Source organism: Cetorhinus maximus, chromosome 9 (genome assembly GCF_964194155.1).
Source record: "Cetorhinus maximus chromosome 9, sCetMax3.hap1.1, whole genome shotgun sequence".
In the NCBI taxonomy this organism is placed as follows: domain Eukaryota; kingdom Metazoa; phylum Chordata; class Chondrichthyes; order Lamniformes; family Cetorhinidae; genus Cetorhinus; species Cetorhinus maximus.
In genome coordinates, this window is record NC_135887.1 from 92,348,559 (window position 1) to 92,367,902 (window position 19,344).

The following is a 19,344-nucleotide window of genomic DNA, read 5'->3' on the forward strand; positions in this document are numbered from 1 at the left end:
TAGAGACACATGCAAGCTGCACAATTCCATATGTAAATGAATTTCTCAGTAATTTGCTGATGTTTAATGGCGGTGTATTTTTATTGTTGACATTGCACTCACAGCTACATGCCCTCTTACAGGTAGGAGGTGGATGTATCCGGTGTTAAGAGGTTTCCATGACAGCTGCCAAAATTGCTCTACCAACAGGTGGGATCATTCAAGTCAGAGAAGGGGAATGAGATGCCTAAGGGACAACTTTAACTCCTGGCTGGAGAAGGGCGTCATTTGTAACCTGCCAGTAAACTGCTTGGCTGGGGCTGCTTGTGCAGGCCCAGACTTTGTGGAGCCTGGGAGAGCACTTTTCATTCCCAATGGATTCACCCATTTTACTCAGGATGGAATAAAATGCTATCAGAGTTCTACGTGTGCTAATACAAGCAGTGGGAATGGGAGTGAGAAATGAGAGACCTTTTATTTTAACTGCTCCCCCCATTCCTTTCCCATCAATCAGAATGTCAATAGTTCCCCTCTGGTATCTGATTCCCTTCCGCCTTGTGCTTCAACACAATCTCCATTTCTGATCCTAGCTGGGATCCTCACAACATCTGGTTGATTGATGTACACAGACCAAAGTAACAGGCAACACTCAAATGTATCACAGAATCTTAGAATTGTTAGAGGCCATTCAGCCTGTCTGCACCAGCTCTCCAAATAAGCAATGCACCCAATGCCACTCCCCACCTTTTCTCCATAATCCTGCACATTCTTCCTTTTCAAATCGTAACCCAATTCCCTCTTGAATGAACAAAAACAGAAACAGAAATACCTGGAAAAACTCAGCAGGTCTGGCAGCATCAGTGGAGAAGAGCACAGTTGACGTTTCGAGTCCTCATGACCCTTCAACCCCTCTTGAATGCCTCAGTTGATCTTGCCTCCACCACACACTCAGGCAGTGCTTTCCAGATCTTAATTACTCACAGCGTGAAAAAGTTTTTCCTCATATCTCCATTGCTTCTTTTGCCAGTTACCTTAAATCCATGCCCTCTTGTTCTCGATCCCTGCGCTCTCTCTAATGCCTTCACATCTTTCCTACAGTATGGTGCCCAGAACTGGATGCAATATTGCAGTATCTTCAGAATAGGTGCATGGTTTTTTTTTGTGTGTAGTGGCCCTGTGGTAATCTGAGGCATAATGCACCTTTAAGAGAATGTGAGCAGATTGACCACGTGACTGCTAGACCCAATAGCTGCGTAGCGTGGGCTATCATGTTAATGTTAGTCTAGAGTAGAGTCTGATTGTGGAAGCACACATCATGTTGTTTGTTGTTTGTGTAAATAAATGGCATGTGCTCCATTTCGCATTGGTCTCTGCATCTGCAGTATATTGAAATCGGCCCACCTGCCGACAGATAAACGTGTAACCAATTCGCAAGCAAAGCGATCGCATAGTGAAACTTAACAGGCCCCTTGAAAAATTAACATACTTGCAGAAAATCTTAACTGTCACATCATTTGCAGATACTAATGTCTGGGAACCCCTGCAAAAATTGACTCATACAACTTCTAAGAGGTAGCACCAGCTATCTGCTAGGTCTATCATTCGAAAAAAAATGTTTCTTGTAGCCTACACCAGGATCTGAAGACACCAGAGTCCAAAGACCCCAGTTTGGAAAATTGTGGCTTAATACAAGTTGAGAATTGGTGTGTGACTAGGGGTATAACATGATGTGCAGCTTACTGCAGGAGCTCCACCATTTTGACATATTATTCATAAATATTTAACAGAGGTTCTGATTACTGGGATTGAAGTTCAGTGCTGGTTCTGTTTTTTTCCAAAGAATGTTGGCTGGGTTAGAAATTGACATTCTTCAAATGCCTCCCCTTACAATAAATTATGGGCTCCTGTAAAACAATAAGACAGTTTGCACAGGCCTCTCTCATTTAACTATAAATTAAATTGATTGGTGCAAGCAAAATTTCTGAATGACAGCTTGCTGTAATTTTTTTTACATATTGCCCCCATGTTATTTTACATGTTGCTCCTGTAAATGCTGAAATAAACCTACCTCAGAGATGTTGCTGCTGAATCTGCTATAGTTTTCAGGTTATGAGGAAGGCCTCACAATATGTATGGATTTGACAAACTGGGAAAGTCTTTCCAGTGTGAGGTCATCTTAAATCTCTCTAATAGGTGTGGCCGTGGAGCCCTCCACTAAACTTACTTGCTGATTATTTTGGCCAAAGATTCCTGGAAAGACTCCTGGGTTGGGAATGAGGTGGAAGATGTGGAGGGGTCGGGGTATGTTGCTGAAGCCAGATCAAGGCATGGAAAATCCATACAAAAGGTAACATATAGAGGGACACTTGGACCAGATTTATGGAGTACAGGCCACTAATCTGTCATGGGAGCATGTTGGACCTCACAGCCACAAGGTGGCCACCAGTTGCTTGTGTGTCACATTAGGCCTACCCACATCAACCATAAGTTGGGTCCTTAAGTTAGCCTGTGATGCAGAAACTCTAATGTTAAGAGATTCTGCCCACAGAGCCACCTCCCTGGTCAATGGCCTTATAAAAACTGAATGGAGGTTCCAACTCTGAGAAGCCATCCAGTAAGCCTTGGCAATAAATTAGGTGTATTGGACCTCAGTCTAATTCCCAGCCATTGAAGTGGACTCCTCCCGAAGTTACAGTGAGAGGCCAAAGGAATGGCTATGGATTTTTGGCCCCCACAACATGTATAAGAGCTCTCTCTACCAGTGATGTTGCATTTCCCCCAGTTTTCTTTGCTCCCCTCCTGGAGCAGCTGATAGCTTCATGGGCACTAGTTCATTTCTAAACTCCCAGTCCCTGCAACACCCACCAAAACCTTACGCCAGCTGTAGTTTGCCCAGAGGTCATTCAAGGCCAGCGCAAGGGTATTTGCTGCCCTGGGTGAGCCTTGAGCCTGGTGCCCGCACCCCCCCACTCCTCCCCACTCCCCCAATTTCGGGAGATGTTGGCGGAAGTGACATCACTGAAAGTTGGTGGCAAGGAATGAGAGGGTTCTAAGAGGAAGTAAGTCCCACAAACCCAGGGACAGGCTTAGGGAGCAAGTTAATGTGGAGATTCACTGCCTCCACATTAGGAACTCAAACTCTTGCTGTGTGAATACACTCGAGCAACAAGCTCTGCTGTTTAAATTCCAGTCATAGCCATTAATAGAAAAAATGTGAGAACTTTTGCCCTAAATCTTAAAAACAAATCACTGACTTGATCAGAAGTGAAATGTTCTGAACCCCGGCTCGTGTCCATCACAGTTGGACTAACACTTGCTACTTGGGTCCTATCACTCAATGAAATTCAAACCCCACCAATCCCATCGCAGCCTGCCAAAATCCCAGCAAATCAGAGTTCTCCTGGCTTTTTTTTTTCAGTTTAAGAAGGATTGAATTTGATTGGGCAGCACTGCGCTAGATGTGATGCCACTGCATGGCAATGCCTCATGATGATAGGAGTTGGCATTTCTTTCCCGTTGGTTGCTGATGGCAAATTATGGGTCTGACTTGTTTAAAATGGCGGATTTCAGATCAGATTTTTTTTTAAAGCCAACAATTTTTTGCCCCTTGACCCTTTTTTTGCTGCATGGCCCTTCTATGCCCCCCATGCATCCTCCATAACTACTCTTCCAGTGTCCATTATATTATGAATAAATGAACCAATGGCAGGTCGGGCAAGTCTTTAAGATGCCCTTGAAACTGACAACATATGCAAAGACGTTTTGCAAATCTCCTTTTTAAAAAAAGTGCTCATCTTACAACCACATAAAATTGGCAGTCAATCACAGCTAGTCATAATCCCAATTACAATAAGTTTTAAACCACTTCACACCTCTTAATCCTCAGTAAATAAACACTCTGGCATTGTAAAAGCTTTACAACCTACAGGGAAAAGTCTATTAATTGATATAGTTTTAACGGGGAGTGCTAGCTTTGCTTGATTGACATCTTTATTACCTTGTAATAACCTGATCGTTCTTTGAAGAAGTTTTTCAATGCCTGTGTGTTTATTTACAGAGGATTAAATGGTGTGAAGTGGATTAAAGCCTTTTGTCATGGATACTGTGAATGGCTGTGATTGATAGCCAGCTTTGCGAGAAGACAAAGGGGCAATATTTTTCAAAGGGAACACTGAATGGTAGTCTTTTTTTCCTCGGTTCCCAACTTGATTTTAGGGTTTCTTCATGATTCACAACTCCTCTGAGGTACTGTGAACCACGTACACTAACAAAATGGGCACGGCATCATCAGAATTGTGGAATGGGGCATTGACATTCCCACTCCCACAATGGAGCCTGCAAGGGCATGAATGTTGTGTGCATGTTGGCTACCCGCATCCTTATCCCACACTAGCAAAAATTGCCGGAAACTGGAATCACACGGGAATCTCGGAATCAGTTCCCATCCGTCTTTTTTAAAGGCCTCCCGACTCGGCTTGACTCCACCAAAATCTAGGCCGTATTGTGGATTGAACTTGGGATCAGTTGGATCTGTGTGATTCTGTTCTGCACAGGTCAATTGGTTTTAACTACTCAGCCATCAGGGAACACCACCAATTGTTTCAAAACAATTCGCATTTATTTGAAAAGTATACTGTGAGTAACTTCAGTTAGTCATTTTTTAATTCTTGGGGCGTGGGCAAATAGCAATGACCAGCAAGAAATAGTGGCTTCAGATGAGATAGGGAGAATTCAATATTTTATAAATTAACGTGTTTTCCAATTTTACATTTTTATGAATGTGATAAATAGGTGATAATCGATTAGTGAACCTATATACAATGTATAATGTGAAGCCCTCCCTGTGGTTTCATTTAAAACCAGTGATATTATATTGATTCACCAGCTTATACATGCAAACTCAAGGACATTCTTACATCACTGCACATCTAGTGCAGTAATAACAGGAACCTAATATATAATAGTAAAGAAAAAAAGACATCTTAATGATTCAGATGTGACCCATTATCAGAACTGAAATATGAACCTGTCTTTCTCAGTTACATGTAGATCAATCTCCTGTGTATTTCCAATATTTCCTGATTTTTTAATTTTAGATTTCTAGCATTCACGTTTCTTTTTTGTGCTTACCAATATGTAAACCTTAATGTGATAGTACCCCCTACAGAGCAGTGCCTGTATTGCAACACCTATTCTCATGTTCACTTTTCCGGGGGCAGAATCTTCTGTTTGGCAAGCCGGGAGGGAGGGCCTGCTCACCGACATGTGAAATGATGCAGGGTGATGTCGGGCGTACGTCCTGACGTCACCCCGCGTCATTTAGATTTTCAGTTCGGCGGGCGTGCAGCCGACTCAGCTGCGTGCCTGCCGAACCGTCAAAGGCCTATTAAGGCCTTTAAAAAAGTAATTAACATGATTAATGGACCTGCCCCTCCAACCTTAAGGTTGGTGGGCAGGCCGGGAGCCCAGGCGGGCTTCTGAAGAAACATGAAACCTCATCCATGGGCAGGATAAGTTTTCATGAGGGTATTAAAATTTTTATAAAATGTTTAAATAAAAGAAATTGACATGTCCCAGCTCATGTGACTGAGGGCGCCGATTGGGAACACGCCCGCTTCCGCACAACCTACCCCAGAGGTTTACTGTGAGACTAAAGCCTTGGCCAGGATTTTCCATTTGTCGGGCGGGCTCGGCGGGAGCGGTCAGGGAGCCGACCGTCGCCCGCAATTGACTTCACACCGCGATTACACGCGGGTGGGCTAATTATGGCCTGCCCTGCATGGATCGCGAGAGGCAGCGCTGAGCACTACCTGTGTGAGTGGAGGGAGGAGGGAGAGCAGGGCCTAGCGCGCAGTTAGTGCATGCACACAATAGAATGCTTTAGTTCCCCTGAGGCACAGAGCTGCCTCAGGGAAATTGAAGTGTCTTTTTAAAAAATTAATAAATACATTAAAAATTCAATGAAACATGTCCCCTCATGTGTCACATGAGACGGGACATGTTTTTAATTTCAAATGAAAGTTTTTATTTAATTTAGGAAACCTCATCCTGCTTATGGATGAGGTTTCCTAAAAAACGTAAAGGCCACTTGGTCTTTTCACTGTAAGGTTGGACGGGCAGCGTAAAATTAAGGTTAATTACCTAGTTAATGGCCTTAATAGGCCTTTCAATTATCGGTGTGTCCACAGCCGACTCCAGCGCGCAACCGCCAAACGAAATATCGCGTGGCTTCGTGATGACGTTGGGACACATGCCCGACATCATTTCGCGTCATTTTACTTTCCGACATGTCGGGCACGCACCCGCACGTCAAATATAAAATTCTGCCCCTTGTGTGTGGAAACGACATTTCCACCTATTTTCTGATGCCCCTGATTCATCAAAATCCTTTGTGAATAACAGAATTTGCGTTTGCCCAGTATTTTACAAAAAAAGATGCACATATAGAGAGAAAGCATGTGAAGGATGAACAATGGCTATTTGCGGAACAAACTTCCAAACTTTTAGTACCCTTTGTGTTTCACTCCTGAAAGATTTGACCCTAATTTTTGAGTATAGCCCTTGGTCCTAAGCTCCCCAAATGATAGAAATAGTTTATTTCTATAAATTCAAGGAGGAACTTATATAAACAGGGTGAAAGAATGGGGAAAAAAGTCAGAGGCAAGCAAGGAATACAGAGAGAATTAAAAAAAATGAGACATACGGAATGTGTACATACAGAGTACAATAGGGTGGACAACTAAGAAAGACAGAGCAAAAATGAGATCCAAGCAGAGACAGTTACTGGAAGGGTGAGATTTTTTTGTCTATGAGCTATGCCATATGGCTACAATTAGCAAATCACACAATGTAGCTGCTGATGGATAGATGAGGATGGTTATATAGAAACAGATTCATGAAAAGATTCAGATAGCATCAGAAAACGTGGGAACAAATCTCAGTTTTCACCCCCATGAGTTTGACCTGATAGAAAGTGCACTTTGGGGAGGAATTCTTAGTATAAACCTATATGTTAAGTGTCAGCTTATCTAAAAGGCAGCACTGTCACTTCTGAGTCAGGAGAATGAGGGTTCAAGCCTCATTTCAGGAGCACCGTTTGTAGGATCTTACTTTTTATAAATTGGCTGCCATCTTTGCTTACAAAATAACAGTCCATCAACAAAATGACATCACAGATAATTCATTGGCCATGCAGGACTTCGTGACAACCTGAGGGTGTGAATGCAAGTTTTTCTGTCTATGTACAGTGTCAAGATAATGGATGCAAGAGAGCTGTCACCTTTTTGCCCTGATAGTGCTATACCTGTCATTGGCACCAGTTACTTCCATTAATGCAGATATAAGAAGGAAAACAGTTGAAAAAAATTAATATTCAAAAGAAAGTGAGTTACCTGCTTAGGAATTAACAGTTACGAATTACATTCCCTTTTCCTTCAGGGCTGATTGGCCAAAGGACTACTTTGTTCACTCATATGTGCCGAAGTTTAGAAATGGCTGGGAGCCACCTCTCGACAATTTTCGAGGTGTTCCCTGGGAACTGGACCCACACCAAATGGCAGATTCCATCGCAACTGCACCAGATACACAACGCAGACAGGAGGAGATGAAGCAACAATCTGAGGAGGTAAGGTGATCTTCATGGTTAATTTCTTTGTGTATGATGTGACATTTTGCATTGTTACTAGCACTCTACATTACCAGATGGATTTTCCTTTTAAAAAAAAATAAAGATTCTATTGTAATGCCTGAATCAAATATTAAGTACAGTATTGTTTGACTTCGGGGTTCTAGATTTGATTCCAGTCCTGACTGGTGGAATAAAAGTCTTTACATAAGAGTTTGGACTTGACCTCATCAGAAGAAATTGAACTCAAAGTTCACAGGTTGAATCTGCCCATTTAGTATTGAATTGGTAATGTCGCTCTGAGAAACCATAACTTGGAAGACATGATCAGCAGAGAATCATAGACTTTTCAAGGGCTTTTGAGTGGCACCTTGCAGTGTTTAGAGATCCTTTGCAATGTGATGCCCATGACAGGGGATCTGTGCCCTGTGTGTTTGCTGAAACCTGTGCACACTGACCTACATTAGCTCAAAGTCAAGCAATGGTCTTGATTTTAAAATTCTCATCCTTGTTTTCAAATTCCTCCATGGCCTCTTTCCTCCCTATCTCTGCAAGCTCCTCCAACCTCACAATCCCCCGAGATATCTGTGATCCTCTAATTCTAGCCTCTTGCACATTCCCAATTTTATTGCTCTATCATTGGTGGCTTTGCCTTCAGCTGCCTTGGACCTAACCTATGGAGTACGCTCCCTACGCCTCTCTGCCTCTGCCGTGCTTTTTTCCTTTAAGACACTCCTTATAAACCTACTTCTTTGCCCAAGCTTTTGGTTATTTGACTGAATACATCCTTATGTGGCTCAGTGTTATACTTTATTTTATAATGCTCCAGTGAAGCACATTGGGACATTTCATTTCATAAGAGGCGTTATATAAATATAAGTTGTTGTTGTGTGAACAGGGCAAGCAGTATGGATTTTCAAACAATCAGATTGAATCATCTTCAAGAGTCTCAACCAGGAAGTATAAATTATAATATTTAAATAAATGTAAAATCATGCGCATGAAATAAAGAGAGGGGAAGAAAAATAAGATTAAAATAGAGATGGAGGAGGTAGAAAAAAAAGTAAAGGTAATTTTTTAAATTTCCAACAATAAATAAAATATGAAGAAATGAGGCTCCATACATATAAAATTATTTTTTCAGCGCTGGAGAGGTTGCTTGACAGTAATTAAGGCTTATTACACTGTTACAAATTCAGTTACACCTGAATGCACCTATCTTTTTCAGGCATGCTTAGTTGTAAAGTACTGCTAGATCACATCTTTCATGTATTTTAATGTCAAATCTCTCGGTGAGGTACAGGTTTGGCAAAGCTTATAGAGGAGTAGGGCAACTTGGACAGCAACTTCCACATTTAACCGCACATGTGTGAATGTCTCAAGTTGCTGTCTGATTTACTTCATGATAAAGGTGAGTGCTGATAGCCTCACTATTACCTCAATCACAAAATCTGGGCCCATAAGGATGAATAGTGTGGAAAATGAAAATGTTACACCAGAATTGTTGCCAATTTGCTTCTGAGAACGGCTGCTAAGGCAAATAGATATTTACTCCACCAATTTTCCTTCAAGCTTTCATAATTTCAATTCCTGATACCTGGAATTATTTTCATTACTTGCCTGCAGTATACCCTCTCAAGGATATTTAAATCCTTCCTATGATTAAATGAGCAGAATTGCATGTGTGCTCCAGATGGGATTTGAGGAAACTGTAACAAAACCACCTCTTTTGATTTGTAAATTTAAAAAAAACTGCAAATGCTGGAAATCGGGAACAAACACAGAAAATGCCGGAAGTGCACTGCAGTCAGTCAGCATTCATGGAGTGAATAGGCAAGTTGGCATCCCAGATGTCGTGACATCTGCTTTCCTCCCGATTGTGTCATCAGACCCTGTACTAATATGGCAGCTTCTGCTGTTTTAGTTTCAGATCTGTTCCATAAGCTTCTAATCTTTCTTCTCATCTCTTGGCCTGCCTCACAGTGCTTTGTATGTTCAAATCCTGTTTCATTCAGTCTTTAATTTATTTGTTAGATGTATCAGACATCAGATGTATCAGATTAACATTGGATTATAGGGCATGGCACTGACACTTACTCTTTTTCTTTTGCCCCACCCTACTCTTGAGCCTATTTAAGTATTTGTTCAATTGTAATCTTGCAGTTCTGATAAGAGGCATGTCTGAAAGGCTGACTAACCTGTTCTCTCCAGAAATGATGACTGACTGAATGTCTCCAGTGGAATTTGAGCCCAGAGTCCTATCAACTAAGACAAAACTGACTTTATTCATTAGAATCATAAAAAGGTTACAGCACAGAAAGGGGCCTTCATTCCTTTGTGCCCGTGCTGGCTCTTTGCAACACCAACTCAGCTAATCCCACCCCCCACCCCCACTCCCCGCCCTTTCCCTATAGCCCTGCAATTTTTTTTCTCCTCAGATAATTATCTTTTAAAAGCCATGATTGAATCTGCCTCCATCACGCTCTCAGGTAGTGCATTCCAGATTCTCTGACCGCTCACTGTGTATAAAGGCATTTCCTCATGTTGTCTTTGGTCCTTTTGCCATTCACCTTAAGTAAGTGTCCTTCCGCCAATGGGAACAACTTTGCTCTATCTACTTTGTCCAGACCCCTTATGATTTTGGACGTCTCTAACAAATCTCCTCTTAACCTTCTCTTCTCTAAGGCCTGTGCTGGTCATGCACTTGTCACCTCATGCCAGAAGCCAGAACAGGACTGTGGAGTGTAATCGTAGCTTGGATGTCAAGATTTCCTTTTCTGATATTGAACATTCATTAAAAATGTTACTAACCCCAATAACTACTGTCTCCATACCTTAAGACCAAAACAAGTGGAATTCTTTTTCATAAAAAAGACTTTTGGTGTGTTATTTCAGTTTTAGACTCAAAAACAACACTATCTAGTCCAAAACTGAATTGTCTTCAATGTTTCTAGACCCAAATTTGGTCTTCATAAAGTATCCAAACCTATATTTAGTCTTCACACTGTACTTAGATCCAAATACAATCTTCATATTGTATCCAGACCCATATAAAGTCGTCTTTACCATAACCTTTTTTTGTCTTTCAGCACTCATCGAAACCCTGCTTCCCTCCTCCCAATGGGTATGCATACTGTAATACATCATTCAAGAAAGGCCAGATTGCTGACCAAAATACCGCAGTGGATGCTTTTAAGCAGAGTGTTAGTCGGCATATAGATAGGTAACTGGTATTAGCATGCTGTGGAGAACTGGTACAATGTGCATTCTCTTTCCCTCCTGTTGGTAGAACTGTATGGACAACTTCTCTACATTAATATTCTCCAAAGGGTCAGTAAGTGGAGGCTCTGCGATCCATAAAACTAACAGATTTCTCAATTAAATTACCCTTGTTTGCAGCTTTCCAGTTTGGAGCCTTGGTATTCCTCTCTTCCTGTATTTTTTTTTCATCATGAAGAGCTGGAGATTTTGTCTCCAGTTTCCTTAAAATTGTAGGAGCTTCATGACTGTGACCTCTAATTCTGGCATCTTGAGCATCCCTGATTTTAATCACTTCACTATTGGTGGCCAGGCCTTCAGTTGCCTTGGCTGTAAGCTCTGGAATACCCCTCCTACACATCTCCACCTCTCTAACTTGCTTTCCTCCTTTAAGACACTCTTTAAAATTTACCTCTTTGACCAAGCTTTTAGTCATCTAAACTAATATGTCCTTATGTGTTTCAGTGCCATATTTTGTTTTATAATGTACCTGTGAAACAGCTTAGAATACTTTATTACATAAAGGTGCTATACAAATATTGTTGTTGTGTGGAGCAGCTGAAAAAAAGAAGATACTTCAATGCAAAGAGGAAGATAAGGCCTGATTTTTAACTCCAGGCCAGTTTTGGGCAGGTGGACAGTGTATGAGCTAGAAAATCACCATGGATCTAGAAATTTAAATGAATATTTTAACTCCCGGGATAAATTTGAAAGCAAAAGTTGTCTGACTTGTCACTGGTAGCAACTAATGTAAAATTATGGGCGGAAGTTCACAGGCCGTCGCAGTGGGGGCGGGGCCATCAAATGCGGCAAGTCATTCAAAAGCCCATTGAGTTTGGCGGGGCCAGAAAATCCTGCCGGCAGGAGGGGCTGTAAAATTCCGCCCCATATGGTCCAAAGGCTGTCCACTGCTGGTGGCTAGATAGTAGGATTGGCCTCCAGGGTGTCCTGGAGGGCTTTCACACCCCAACATTGGGGGTGGTTGGTGGCAGTCTTCAGCAAGAGAAGGCATGGCTCTGTTTAAGCCAATTGCCCTAATTCCTTTTCCTGCCATTTTCACCTGGCAAGAAAGCCACTGAATCTTCCTGCTCAGGTCACCAAAATTATACCGGAATCCAAGGATGTCATGGACCCAACGTGCAGATGTAAAAGAGGACCCTACTGGCTTTGGGCAGATATCCTTATCACCTGCCTAGTAGAACAGGTTAAAATCAGCAACTGCCAGCTCCCAGTGGCTTCAGAGTGGGTAAATAACGATTTCTGCAACGTGGGTAGGGTGAAATTCGTCTTTTCAACTGCTGCAACCACCAAAGCCTAGGAAAGGAATACATAGTACGTAGACTTCAATTTAAGAATATTTAAAACGGACATTGGGAAACAGCTTCGACTACAGCAGCAGTCTATGCTTCAGAGAAGAACTCTGAAATTATATGGTGATACATTGGGGCACCAGCTCCTGCAATGAGGTGCCATTTGACACCCGTCCTCAACAGCTGCAATTATTGATTTCAGTGGGGAAGTGCAGAGTAAGTGCTTCTCAACAGGAGGTTAAGTCAGAGGGTAATTCTCCCATCACAACTCTTGTGCAGATGTTGTCGAGCAGCATCGGCAGAGTTCTAGAGACAGGTTAGCCACCCTCTTAGTGACAGTTAATTTATGATGTCATTCAGTGGAGGATGATAAAAAGGAAAACAATAGCCCTGTAATGAAGCTGCCTTATCTCCAACAAAAAAGTATTTCTAAAAAAAGCAGGGATTCCATCTGTATATTATTATACAGACTGAAGTCAGGAGCCTTAGCTGTCCCATATTAATTTTGGATCCTGCAGAGGCCAAGGTACAATTTAGCCTTTGTGTTTTATTAAAGTGAAAGGGATTATAATTTTCCGAATTTCTAATGGTGGTTGGATTTCATTCATGTAGCTGCATTTATTTAATGGTGCTTTGCATGCTGGTGCTGCCTTGCTTCACAAATCAGTTTTCCACAGCCCTGTAATTAGTTACACTGATCAGATAATGAAACATTAACCAATACAGCATGTTGCTGTAAATGTAGCTTTAAATTAATGTATTTTATGCCAGTTTGAGAAGTTGAACAGGTCTCTAATATTTTTCTGTGTAATAATAAGCCATATGGATCAAGAGATTTGTGCTAAGCTGGTTGAACTCAACTAGGGTTGGTTTCAATTGGCCTCAGTGCCTTTAGGATAAGGAAAGGAAAACTGATCTGGATTCCCAATCACTGGCCTGTGATTCTTGCTGGAATTTATATCAATGTGAAAGTATGGTGGGGGCAGGATTTGGCACACGGTGGATTATCTTGTAAAATCTTACTGCCTAAGCTAACGTACAGCCGAGGGTTAGTTGCTAGGGCAACTTTGAACTGCACCCCAGCAAGGAATCACCACTCTCCTAAGGGCAGTTTTTGACAGTACATTTCTGTACTAGTGCCCCTCCCACCCACCAATCTGCTAGTAGGCACAGATACAAGCTTGCTTCAAGTACCTTCAGACCAGTTGTAAGACAGTTGTTTGTTGGCTGCTGTATAACCTGTGCTGTATTCGCTATTAGACAAAATGAACTACAGGAGTATGATGAATCATAAGTGTGATAACATATCAATGTTACAATTCCTGTGTTTGCAGCAAGATTAGTCGGCCTAAGTATTAGAAAGCCAAATGTATAGCTGTCAAATTCTTGCTCATCAGTAAAGTAATGGAAGGGGTCATCAACAGTGCTATCAAGCGGCACTTGCTTAGCATTAACCTGCTCATTGACGCCCAGTTTGGGTTCCGCCAGGGCCACTCAGCTCCTGACCTCATTACAGATTTGGTTCAAGCATGGACAAAAGTGTTGAACTCCCGAAGTGAGGTGAGAGTGACTTCCCTTGACATCAAGGCAGCCTTTAACTGAGTGTGGCATCAAGGAGCCCTAGCAAATGGGAATCAGGGGTAAAAATTTTCCGCTGGTTGTAGTCATACCTAGCACAAAGGAAGATGGTTGTGGTTGTTGGAGGTCAGTCATCTCAGTTCCAGGACATCACTGTAGGAGTTCCTCAGGGTAATGTCCTCGGCCCAACCATCTTCAGCTGCTTCATCAATGACCTTCCTGCCATCATAAGGTCAGAAGTGGAGATATTTGCTGATGATTGCACAATGTTCAGCACCTTTCACAACTCCTCAGATACTGAAGCAGTCTATGTCCAAATGCAGCAAGACCTGGACAATATCCAGGCTTGGGCTGATAAATGGCAAGTAACATTGGCGCCAGACAAGTGCCAGGCAATGACCATCCCCAAGAACTGAGAATCCAGATGTTGCCCCTTGATGATCAATGGCATTATCATCACTGAATCCCCCACTATCAAAATCCTGGTGGTTAGCATTGACCAGAAACTGAACTGGACTAGCCATATAAATATTGTGGCTACAAGAGCAGGTCAGAGGCTAGGAATCGTGTGATGAGTAACTCACCTCCTGACTCCCCAAAGCCTCTCCACTATCTATAAGGCACAAGTCAGGAGTGTGATGGAATATTCCCCACTTGCCTGGATGAATGCAGCTCCCACAACATTTGAGAAGCTTGACACCATCCAGGACAAAGCAGGCCGCTTGATTGGCACCCCTTCCACAAACATTCACTCCTTCCACCACCGAAGCACAATAGCAGCAGTATGTACCATCTGCAAGATGCAGGGATTCACCAAGGCTCCTTCGACAGCACCTTCCAAACCCACGAGCACTACCATCTAGAAGGACAAGGGCAGCAGATAGATGGGGAAAACCACCACCGGCAAGTTCCCCTCCAAGCTACTCACCATCCTGACTTACAAATATATTGCCATTCCTTCACTGTTGCTGGGTCAAAATCCTGGAACTCCCTCCTCAACAGCACTGTGAGTATACCTACACCACATGGACTCCAGTGGTTCAAGGAGGCAGCTCACCACCACCTTCTCAAGGGCAACTAGGGATGGGCAATAAATGCTGGCCTAGCCAGCGAAGCCCACATCCCGTAAATGAATTTTTAAAAATCCTTATTATCAGATGAATTAATTTCAGAAAGACACCACTTTCATGAAAAAGTACATAGTAAAGCTGTAATTTTGTTTTGGGAATTGAGAAGTTATCAATGGAGCAATGTATCATTATCAGCCCAAAGATGTTACACATAGGTAAGGTGTGTTTACGGAGGGCATCATTCTCTCAGTAATACAGTTAGTTGAGGGGCATTTCAGAAAATTCTGCACCATTCTAATTTTATGCCAGTATTTTAAAAAAACGATCTTATCTCATCAATAAACATTAAAATCTGGATTTTAAAAATATTATATGGAATATAGCACATCACCAGAAGTGATTGCAAGGTATGGATTCAGATAGATTATATATACATATAATATATATATATATATAGCAGTAAATTACTGACTGGAGTTTCATTGAGGGATTTGGATTGTTTATTTCACTCTCTATAATAGACCTAACAAATTTATAAGATTCCCATTTACAAGGTAGAAATGGTCTTCATTTTTTGAGGATCAAAAAGTGAACAGTGCAGGATTTTATTGGAGTAATTGAAATAGAGCATTAGGGAACAGCATGATAAAAGTAAATTTGAATTCAAACTTTCTGTGGGAAAAGGCCTCTTACACTATGGGTATTTAGATCATCTCTAACATTAATTGATTGCCAAGATATTTGCACTGGTGAAGACTAAGACATTCAGGGCTGAGAACAGGAAATTTAATTTTGTGGATCTCGATATTCCTTGTTTGCAGTTGTGCTTGACGGTTGTCATGCCAATGGCAACCAAGTCATATGGCCAGTAGCCCATGTGCCCTGATGAAAATTTGCCTCAAAATCCAGATACAGGGAAGTGTCAGAAAGCGATTAGCGGGCAGATAGGAGAATACTTGAATAGTGCTGCCCAGTTTTTCCCTGTAGTTCACTATCTGTCCCTGCTGCTGAAGATAGGCAGGGGCTAGTGATAAAACAAATATGTAGACCAGAATTTTATGTCCCTGTTGGCATCATGGCGGGCATGAACAGACAATATGGCGGGAAGCCAAAAATCGGTTTCATGACATCATTAAACCAGTTTGCGATCATCTGCTCCACCCATCAATTCCGGGCCATGTTTCTGCCGCCAGACGTCGGGAACATCACTTTAAACATCTGCATATAAGTATAATCCCTGCCCACTGGAATCATCCCCCCCATGCTGGATCATCCAGGCACGTCAACGTGCAATCACGCCAACATGTTTCACAACAGCACATAGCAACATGCACCTGATGAGCTGCACTTCACTCGGGACTTTGAGGTTTGTTTGTCTACCTTGCTTCAGGCAGCACTCGCAGTTATCAGCACCAGGCTTCGCAGGCAGCACCACATCAATTTTAGGGGAGCTCAGGGGCAGTTCTCTACCTGCCAGATCAGCCATAAGGTGGGGATGGCTTTTCAACAGCTGCAGGGCTAGGGCTTGTTTGAGGAAGGGGGAGAGAAGAGGCCTCAGACAAGGGAAGAGGCTGCAGGGTGAGAGCTGTACTGGGGAAGGGGGTATACCAGGATGTGTGTGGGGGCACATGTTGATCTGTGCAAGTGACCTCAAGATGGTGCGGGCTGAGTTGGCAGTCTCCAGAGGAGATGAGGCCAGATGGAGATGTGAGGGTGTCTGTAAGAGAGTGAGTGGTGATGTCCCTCGAGCTGGCAGTGAGTGAGATACCAGTGAATGCCTGATGGCCTTATGAGTGTGAGTTAATAGTACAGAAATGGTTGCCCTATCCTGGCGGCACGGGTGAGATGATTCATCCTCTTTTTGCACTGAATGGCCAACCTCTTCCGTGCAGCATTGGCATTGACCACCACTGCCATCGCCTCCCAAGCTGAGTGGTGACTTTGTTGGACCTCCTGCGACCAGAACAGGGGCAGAAGGCATCAAGGTGGACCTCCAAAAGGCATCCCAGTGACAGGTCACTGAACTCTTCTGGTCTTTCAAGACCATGTCGTCACTGGAGCAGTCCTGGGCAGTAAGCATTGAGAACTGTGTGTGGCTGCAGTTTAGATATGGCACCTAAAGTGAGGAAATGGTGAGGTAACGGTGTGGCAGGCAATTCAGAGGCCGCCCGCCAGCGAGACGGCATGTTTCTTGTAGCTGCATAATTAATGAAGCAGGAAGCAGACAATATGGCATGAAAAGCTGCCATTGCAGCCGGTGGGTAAAATGTCCTTTTTCCCACCCTCCACCGCGCTTAGTGCAAATCTGGGATGATTCTGCCCATAATTTCTCATCACCCACAAACACAGAAAAAAAAAATCTCCAGGCTTTTTGTCTTTTTTTCCCTGTTTGAGAAATAATTACATGTCCTTACTGCTTGTGTTGCTTTTAATTGTTCTTTCTTTCCTAATAGAAATTACGAGGCTCAAGGAATCCAGCAACAGAAAAAATATGTTCAGATAGTTTATGACTTTGTGGCAAGGAACGCCAATGAACTGTCTGTCCTAAAGGATGAGATATTGGAGGTGACAAACTGTTCTTTCTCTATTTCTTAAGTGTGTGTACCTGTGTGTGTGTAAGTGAGATTTAATTATGCCTGCCACCTAATAGAGATGTGCAGAAGGATCTGGTTCTCATTGCGGTACAGTTCCACTTTTCTAAAAGCCAATTCATAATGTGTGTAGTGCATGGGGCCAACTTGTGTCTACCTTGATTTGATTATGGACTATAAATCATGCCACGGTTGCTGAATGTTTTGTTTTAATTTGTTGTTTGTGTGTAAATAATTTATATTTAGCTCTGACCCTGTTCTTGCACAGGCAGCAGATGCCAGCCTGCTCCTTCAGAATATGTGTAGGAAGCATTAACAGTTTTATGAACATGAAATCATGTTTGACAAATCAAATAGAGATTTTTGAGTGTGTAACCAGTAGGGTAGATCATGTTGAGATCAAAAGAGAGGAGGTATTAGGCGTGCCTGGATCATGTTGAGATCAAAAAAGAAGCGATGTTAGGCGTCTTGAAGAATATTAAGGTGGATAAGTCCCCTGGGCCAGATGGGATCTACCCCAGAGTACTGAGGGAGGCAAGGGAGGAGATTGCTGGGGCCTTGACAGAAATCTTTGCATCCTCACTGGCTACGGGTGAGGTCCCAGAGGACTGGAGAATGGCCAATGTTGTTCCATTGTTTAAGAAGGGTAGCAGGGATAATCCAGGAAATTACAGGCCGGTGAGCCTTACATCAGTGGTAGGGAAATTATTGGAGAAGATTCTTCGTGACAAGATTTACTACTATTTGGAAGCAAACGGGCGTATTAGTGAGAGGCAGCATGGTTTTGTGAAGGGGAGGTCGTGTCTCACTAACTTGATGGAGTTTTTCGAGGAAGTGACAAAGATGATCGACGATGGAAGGGCAGTGGATGTTATATACATGGATTTCAGTAAGGCCTTTGACAAGGTCCCTCATGGCAGACTGGTACAGAAGGTAAAGTCGCACGGGATCAGAGGTGAGCTGGCAAGATGGATACAGAATTGGCTTGGTCATAGTAGACAGAGGGTAGCAGTAGAAGGGTGCTTTTCTGAATGGACAGCTGTGACTAGTGGAGTTCCGCAGGGATCAGTGCTGGAACCTTTGCTGTTTGTAGTACACATAAATGATTTGGAGGAAAATGTAACTGGGCTAATTAGTAAGTTTGCAGACGACACTAAGGTTGGAGGAGTTGCAGATAACGAAGAGGATTGTCAAAGGATACAACGGAATATAGATCGGTTGGAGACTTGGGCGGAGAAATGGCAGATGAAGTTTAATCTGGACAAATGCGAGGTAATGCATTTTGGAAGGTCTAATACAGGCAGGAATTATACAGTAAATGGCAGAACACTTAAGTGTATTGACGGGCAGAGGGATCTGGGTGTACAGGTCCACAGGTCACTGAAAGTGGCAACGCAGGTGGATAAGGTAGCCAGGAAGGCATATTGCCTTCATTGGAAGGGGTATTGAGTATAAAAGCTGGGAAGTTATGCTGCAGCTGTATAGAACCTTGGTTAGGCCACACTTGGAATATTGCGTGCAATTCTGGTCGCCACATTACCAGAAGGATATGGAGGCATTGGAGAGGGTGCAGAGGAGGTTTACCAGGATGCTGCCTGGTCTGGAGGTTATTAGCTATGAGGAGAGGTTGGAGAAACTCAGATTGTTCTCACTAGAGCGACAGAGATTGAGGGGTGACTTGATAGAAGTTTACAAAATTATGAGTGGCATGGACAGAGTAGATAGTCAGAAGCTTTTTCCCAGGGTGGAAGAGTCAATTACTAGGGGACATGGATTTAAGGTGAGAGGAGAAAACTATAGAGGAGATGTGCGGGGCAAGTTTTTTACGCAGAGTGTAGTGAGTGTCTGGAATTCGCTGCCAGAGGAGGTGGTGGAAGCAGGTACGATAGTGGTATTTAAGAGGCAGCTTGACAAATACATGAATAGGATGGGAA

The 19,344-nt window shown here is 42.8% G+C and overlaps 1 protein-coding gene across 6 annotated transcripts in view; it reads left to right on the forward strand.

Annotated features, from left to right (window-relative positions):
* Positions 1 to 19,344, forward strand: part of eps8l2 (EPS8 signaling adaptor L2) — a 598,035-nt gene that overhangs the window by 554,115 nt on the left and 24,576 nt on the right. For 5 of the 6 annotated variants that reach the window (XM_078549092.1, XM_078549094.1, XM_078549091.1 and 2 more), the window contains 3 exons: positions 7,417 to 7,603; positions 10,693 to 10,826; positions 17,273 to 17,384. In XM_078549092.1, the coding sequence (XP_078405218.1) occupies positions 7,417 to 7,603; positions 10,693 to 10,826; positions 17,273 to 17,384 (433 nt within the window). The remainder of the gene's footprint in view (positions 1 to 7,416; positions 7,604 to 10,692; positions 10,827 to 17,272; positions 17,385 to 19,344) is intronic. The other variant, XM_078549095.1, reaches the window with a different exon arrangement.